A 7,518-nucleotide genomic window follows, 5' to 3' on the forward strand; every position below is an offset into this window, starting at 1 on the left:
CATTGAGTTTTGAAAAAAAAACCTACCTATAACTAACACAGCAAGTTTTAGCTTGTGAAAACAGGATGGGGGCGAATGAACCATTTTAAAGGGACATGTAAAAGGGAGGGGGGATCTGGATTAAGCAACAGTTTGTAACATAACCTTCCCCCAGTCAACTAAATACACAACACAAGTCGGTTTGGAACATCCAACTCGTGTTATTTTTGGTGAAACACTATTCCTTCTTACGTGCTGGAGCCTTAATAAACGACCTTTACAAAGAGGGGAGATGAGGATTTTGTCGCGATGAGTTGGAATGCATTGCCTGAAAGGGTGGGAGAAGCAGATCCAATAATTTTTGACTAAGAATTGGATGCATACTTGAAAATGAGACATTTTCAGGGCTATGTGAAAGATCAGGAGTGGGATTAGTTGGATTATCCTTTCAAAGAGCCGGAGTAGGCACGATAGTATGAATGGCCTCCTCCTATGTTATATGTTTCTCGGAGCCCGTAATTACTGCAAATCCAGAGGCTGGTAGGTCCTGGTGTGACCTGCCCAGCTACACGGAGAGCTGTCAACTCTCCAGGAGTCTCCAGGAATTGAAGATTAACCTCCTGAAAGCGGATGCCAAGCGATTCAAGTACAAATCATGGTGCCATTGGAAAAAAAATTGCTTTGAATATAATTGAATTATAAAAAAAATATCGGAGATGAAAAAAGGGCTGTTTGACTGGGTGAGGCAGCAGGTCATGTGAGGAAACTTCCAGGAACCGGTCTAATCAGAGTTGGCGGCTCTTGTTAACGTGATTACTGGTTCCAATCCAGCTGGGTGGGTTGAAATTCGCAACGTTAATTACCGCCCGAAATTGCAGCAGCCGGAAACCAGCTGCTGGTTCTTGTGCAGATGTTGTGTGGGGAAATTCGCATCTCCGCTGGCCTGGGCGAATAGTGAACATCCTCGCCAGCGCCTTTCCCTTTCCACAATATTTTTGAGAACTGGGGCTTGCAGGAACAAGCATTTCGCGTGAATTCAACTGCGAATGACCCCCGCCGCTATGGGAATCTTAGAGAGAGAGAGAAAAACTAAACAGCTACTGTAATCCTCCTAAAAGACTCGCACTCTTTTTCAGTGCACAGCTCTTAAAGGCAAACACTGGTGCTTGTATATCTTCAAATGGAACATCACCTTCCTCTCTATAGATGCTAAAGCAAAGACTCGACCCAGTACGTCTTCCAATCAAAATTTCCCACAACACAGAATCCTTCTGGAATTTCTGATGAATTGATCAGTGATTTCATTCTACGCCTACAATTAATTGACTTGGAAACCTGGCTCCTTTGCTGTAAAAAAAACCCCCACTGGCATGGTCAGAACAGCAATAAAAGGGAAAAGCAGTCGGATGCAAAGGGCGGAAATTCGGTGCGGTTAACATGCATATAAAAATGTGGAATATTCTCTGGTCGGTCCTCTCCCTTTTCATTCCTCGGTATTATTTGATGGGGTTGGGGTTGGGGTGGGGGTGGGGGTTGGGGTGGGGGTGGGGGAAGAGGCTGTGAAATTCCATGTTATTGATTGGGTGGCCCGTCCGACTGCTGTGTTCAGTCTGCTGTCACGTTCATGTCCCCATGGTCAGACTGTGAAACAGCAGCAGCTGTCTGTTACTCGCTAGTACTGCCAAGGGGACCTCACGTTACCCCGCACGCCGGCAGGCGGGGCCAAGTTCAGCAGCTGAGCTGAGCTGAGCAGCCAAGGTGCATGGAGCTTACACCCCGAAAAACCCAATACACACACCTTAACTATTCATTCCCCCAAAACCCAACACATCCTTCTACAACACTTTTAAAATGGGCACCTCACCGCATTAAAACGACTTTCAGTTTGGAGTTACGAGCTGCCCGTTTTTTTTTAAAGAGAGGAATATGTCCCCGAAAATAACAGTCGGGGGTGGGTGGGTGCTGTGAGACGAAAGGCCAGAAGCTGTTCCTCGGTCTTTACTTTGCTTCGACCTGAGTCTGATTTCATTTCATTTCATGTTAATTGCTCACGTTTCCCGCGGCGCTGAGGTTGCCAGATCGATGACTCTGCGGCCAGACTGAATTAAACTGCTTGCCTCAAATCTGCAAACCGTCTGGAGCCTCCATAACTGTACAATGACCCCAGCGCAGGGTTTATTTCATATAACATATATAAAGTTCAGTCGGACACCTTGTACAGTCCGCTCATCTAGCGCCCCTCAAAACTTAATCAATTAAAGCTTTAGACATTATTTCACTGCAGAAGCGATAGAAACAGGCAACCTGTCTGTTGGACAAACGGATTTCCAGACTATTTATTAATGGTTACAAATTAAATGCAGATTAAAAGCAATGTTGTTAATGCACAATGGAATATTGGCAACTTTTTTTTTTAAAAAAAAAGAAAAGCACCAACGCCCGTTCAATGAAAAGGGAAATGCGCGCAGTTCTTTTGTAGCATTAATGGGCTGTGTTTGGCGAAGGGAAGCTGGGGGGATTACGGTCTTGCTTCACTTCACATGTCCTAATAGGAAACATGACCTAAAAAAAAGTTGGATGGCTTTACCACAATACCCAGAAAGCTACACGATTCAGTGAACTGACCACACAAACACCCATCTGGAATCATCAATCCAAAAGCTATCGATTGATAATCATTTCCCGGCATCACATCCTCGAATCGGAGACGTGTATAAGAAATGTTGATTTTTTTAACAACAATATAAACATGCAGCATTCCAGTCATCAGTCTGATGAATCGTCCTTATCCTTTTTTTGTGTGTTATATCTGATGTCCTCCCCCCTCCCCTGTCTTGTTTTGGAGAGGCAGATTAGAGAGAGCGAGATGTGAGCAGCCTCCTGTACACGTGAATCTCATGTGACTGGAGCTCTTTTTTACTGTAAGAGCAAAGACGTGCCTGGAGTCACAGGGTTTAACACGTAGCCCTGTACACCCACACGTTCATTAAAAGCAAGCTAGTGTGGTGCAGTAAACTCCGGCTGATCACAGTCAGCAGAGAGGCAGAGCTAGACAGACAGACAGATAGGAAAAGGAAAATCCCAGCCAGCATCAGCATTAACAAAAAAAAAAGCAAAATTACTGAAATGGACAGGATCACAGCTGCCCAACCTCCTCCTTGTATGCCGAAAAACCCAACTTTTGAAAACAACGAGATGCAAGGGTATGCCTCCGAATTTTAATTTGTATTCTTTTTGATCATAAACTGAAAGCTTGTTTTAATTGAGAAAAACATTCACCGCCTAATTTTCATTATTTTGCTTTTTTCCCCCCTCAGAATGGAATTCTCTCACATGTTTGTTTATAAAGCTAAGAGGGGACTAAAGAGAGGCGACGACAGTAAGGTACTGTGTCCCGTCATCTTCTATATGTTGGCATTGCTCAGTCTGGATTATATCTATATGGGGTTTTTAATTGTTTTATTACAAAAGGACCCTTGTTAAATTATACAAAAGCATAATTATTAACCACTCTTATTTTTAAAATTTTAGGAAACGTATAAATTACCACACCGACTGATAGAAAAGAAAAGACGTGATAGGATTAATGAATGCATAGCACAGTTAAAGGACATGCTCCCTGAACACCTCAAACTGACGGTAAGAGACGCTGATATTAAACGTGCTTTGGCATAACTGGTTCACAGTGTTAAAGGCGCCGTCTGTCTGCCTTTCCCTTTTTTTGTGAGAAAAAAAACCCTTGTTTATGTAAAGCTAAATTATGCGTGTTTGTTTTGCTTTCGAGTAAAACCGAAGATCCAAACGCATTAGGAGAGGGAGAATTTTTAGCATTTGGTTTGAATAAAAATAAGCATAATTAGATCGTTTAAATAGAGAAAGCATACTGTCTGTGTGTGTTTGCGGGAGGGGGTGTGGTTGGATTTCCTAGTTAGTTTCTGCAGTGCTGCTCCTTGGCAGTACCTGTTAAATTATTCCATTAAAATGGTTCTAGGAAACATTTCTAAATGTGAGGTGCAGGATTTTGCTAATATGTTCTGTTCAGCAAACTCATCCTGGTTTAGTACATTCAACATTTAAAATCAGTGTGGGTAGGGATTTTTAATGATTAGATATTCATTTGTCTAGTTATAAAGGTTTTTAATGGTTAGATACTCTTCACTTAGTTATAGGGGTTTTTAACATTTAGCAGTTTTACGTCTGGTTATACGGGTCTTTAATGGTTGGGTATTCCTTAATTTGTACATTTCAGCAGCTGAACATTAGCAAGTTCTTGCTCGGTGCAAAATATAAGTTGATCTTACATGGAATAAAGCAGCTTGCCCTCAGTCTGTCTCTAAATCGGTTTGAGGGATGCCACGTCATTGACCTCTGTCAGTGAAGTATCCCTTGTTAATAATGCACGTATCTTCATTTTCAGACCTTGGGACATTTAGAAAAAGCTGTGGTACTTGAGCTTACCTTGAAACACGTGAAGGCATTAACCGGCCTCATTGAACAGCAGCAACAGAAAATATTAGCCCTGCAGAATGGTTTGCAAATCGGTAAGTGCTGTACTCAGACCCAGAAAACACCAAGCAATGGCAGTTGGATTCTATCCATTATTTGTTTTTTTTTTAAAATAAATAAAATGAAATACTACATTGCTTGAGTTTATTCATGCTTTCATAGCTTTAGTTATAAAGCTTTTAAATTTTTTATAATATCACCAACAGATTGGTGACTTCTGGCATATGGTTTTGTGATTTTTGAACCTTAATTTTAAGCCTTGCGACTTATTGCCATAGTGACAGGGTTGGTATAGTCCAAAATGGAGGTGGGAATACAGCTGATTTCATTTTGTTTTGACTGTACTTAGGAGTGTTCCCAAACATGCTCTTTTCAGGCTTTTGAACTGTTTCAGAAATCTGCTTCTATTAATAAAGAATGGTGGGGAACTTTAACTTTCACCGTGTACCAGAATCCAAACTGTCTGCCAATTGTAGAGTCTGATCAGCAAACTAAAAATGGCAGCCAGAGTACTCTCAATTTATCTATGGACACACCTGGAGTACATACACTGAAAGAAGATTAAAATTGAAAAGTACTACATTGACCCTTAACTGTAATTGCAGATTAGTCTTTTTACTTCTGAGGGAAAGACTTTATGTAGGTCAGCTGTTTTAATGTAGGTTTTTTTTACTTCTCAGGTGAACAGACAGCTAAGGCATCTGAGTCCAGCCATGAAATGTTTCAGTCTGGCTTCCAAATGTGTGCCAAAGAGGTGCTGCAATTCCTGGCAAAGCATGAAAACCTGAGAGAGGTGAAGCCCGCGCATTTGATAAATCATCTTCAGAAGATGGGAGCGGACATCCACACAGGGGGATATGTCAATGGGATAGGGCAGACCTCAGTCCGGTACCTGGAAGGAGATTTCAGGTCAAAACCCTTGAGTGGGGCTGAAGGACCTGGTAAAAACTGTGTGCCTGTAATCCAGAGGACTTGTCCAGCGAGCAGTGAGCAGAGTGGTAGCGATACCGACACCGATAGTGGGTATGGCGGAGAACCCGACAAAAGTGACTCTAAGCATGACCTGGAGAGTCCCAGGAGAGAAAACGAGCTGAAACACCCTTTGGTGGAAAGGATCATCTCCATTAAACAAGAGTATGAGGAGCCTCCAGTCAAGAGAGCTCGGATGGAGCTGTCTGAGGAAGATACCCATATTGCTAAAGGAGACCTGGCTGTGGGTAGCTTCCTAGGGCACCACACGCCTCCTCTGTGCGTGCCTTTCTACCTGCTGCCTCCATCCGCAGCAGCTGCATACATGCCTATGCTGGAGAAATGCTGGTACCCAACCTCTATGCCAGTCTTGTACCCTGGGATTCCTGCATCAGCTGCACTCACCGGGCTGATGAGCCCCGATAAACTCTCTCCCCTCTTAATTCATCAAAGGGGGCCTTCGCCGGTCTCTGTCTCTCCAACAATGGACACATCTGCTCTGATCCAAGCCCTGAAACAAGTCCCACCCTTGAGTGTGGAAACCAAAGACTGATTTATTTTCATAAGAGGAACTTTGACTGATCTTGTGTGTTTACATGAAAAAAAACTCAATTTAAAACTAGTTTGGAAATGACATAATCCCAGGATGGCTAGTGTTTACATTTAGATTTGATGCCATTTTCCAACAGTTGTAGCCTAAGCTAGTGCAAACAATTTGAAATGGCTGTTGAGACCGTAATTCATTCACAGTTGTAGGAAAGGGCAGCAGATAGCTTCAGATATGAAGCCTTTGCATAAAATGGCTTTAAAGTGCAATGGATTTAAAAAAAAATATCTTAACTGTTCTTATTTTCCAGTTAAAAGAAACCTCCAAAGTTTTCATATAGTTTCAGAAGTGTAAACGCACTGTCTGTGAAATGAATGTAAATGGTGAAATTATAGATGCTGCTTAAGCTTTCTGCTGTAATAATAGCCAAGGAACTGACTTGTGCCCTTCCTATAGCACTGATATGCTGCTAAAAGACCCTACCCAGTCAAAAAGCACCAAATATTAAATGTAACTGCTTCTGTATATACCTGTATTTTTGCAGGATTGATAAGTCAGTAGTAACTATCCTTGCAGGCTCTTAAAGGGGATGTTAAGTGGTAATGGTGATCATATGTATGAGCAAGTAATATATGAAGTGGTATGTGTCAGCATGCCGCTGGAGGGAAATCTAGGAATTTGCTGTAAATTTTGATGTGTTAAGTGTGAATGGTGGACAGGTAAAGATTTTGAGAATGCCAAAGTCACTACTGAATAGCCTCTTTAACGCACAATGCTTTGACAACTTGTGATTAAAAATGATGAATTTTTTTGCCATTTGTAAAAGATGTTGCCTTTCGGGTTCTGACATCTGGTATAGGTCTGCTGGTAAACCCTTATATTTGTGTAAATATTGGAATGCAGAAAATATGAGAAGGTTGAATGTAATGTTTTGAAAAAAAATGATGAAGATTAGTTTTGTATAGGGAGAGGTACACAGACTATTTTTGGAAACTTACAGCAGATGGAATATTGTATTGTACATATTTTGTTTATACATAAATGTTACTATTCGTTTAAAAAATAATTAATAAAATATTTTTCCTGTGGAATTGTGTATATACAATTAAGATGTTGTGACATCTAATATTTGCTCAATTAAGCAAATGGCTGGAGAAAAATTTCAGAAAACACTGAGTGTTTAGCCATGTTGGTTAATATATTCTGAGCCAGTACATCATTTTAGAAACAGCCAAGCAACCAATGTACTTTAAGATCTATTCAAAGCAGCTGCAAAATCTTGATATGCCCGGGGCCACAATCTATCTCATTGCATTAACATGTACTGTAAAAGACTAGCTGACATATAATTCAATTGGATGGGAATAGATTATTTACCATTTAAAAATATAATACAATGGAGTTAAAAGACAAGGTGTGGTATATACACTTGAGAACTAAGCGGTGATTTGGTGCTGTTGAAACAAGGCTGGCTCGGGATATCACTGCACTGTTATCTTTAGTCTCTGAAAAAATTT

The 7,518-nt window shown here is 41.2% G+C and overlaps 1 protein-coding gene across 1 annotated transcript; it reads left to right on the forward strand.

Moving 5' to 3' along the window:
* The first annotated feature begins 2,542 nt into the window (after nucleotides 1-2,542).
* On the forward strand, nucleotides 2,543-7,092 carry bhlhe40 (basic helix-loop-helix family, member e40). Its single transcript, XM_068051461.1, has 5 exons — nucleotides 2,543-3,182; nucleotides 3,297-3,363; nucleotides 3,511-3,618; nucleotides 4,397-4,520; nucleotides 5,166-7,092. The coding sequence occupies exons 1-5, from the start codon at nucleotides 3,106-3,108 to the stop codon at nucleotides 6,005-6,007; spliced, it is 1,218 nt and encodes a 405-aa protein (XP_067907562.1). The 5' UTR covers nucleotides 2,543-3,105; the 3' UTR covers nucleotides 6,008-7,092.
* Nucleotides 7,093-7,518: the final 426 nt, after the last annotated feature.

The sequence above is a fragment of the Heterodontus francisci genome, chromosome 19 (assembly GCF_036365525.1).
Source record: "Heterodontus francisci isolate sHetFra1 chromosome 19, sHetFra1.hap1, whole genome shotgun sequence".
NCBI lineage: Eukaryota > Metazoa > Chordata > Chondrichthyes > Heterodontiformes > Heterodontidae > Heterodontus > Heterodontus francisci.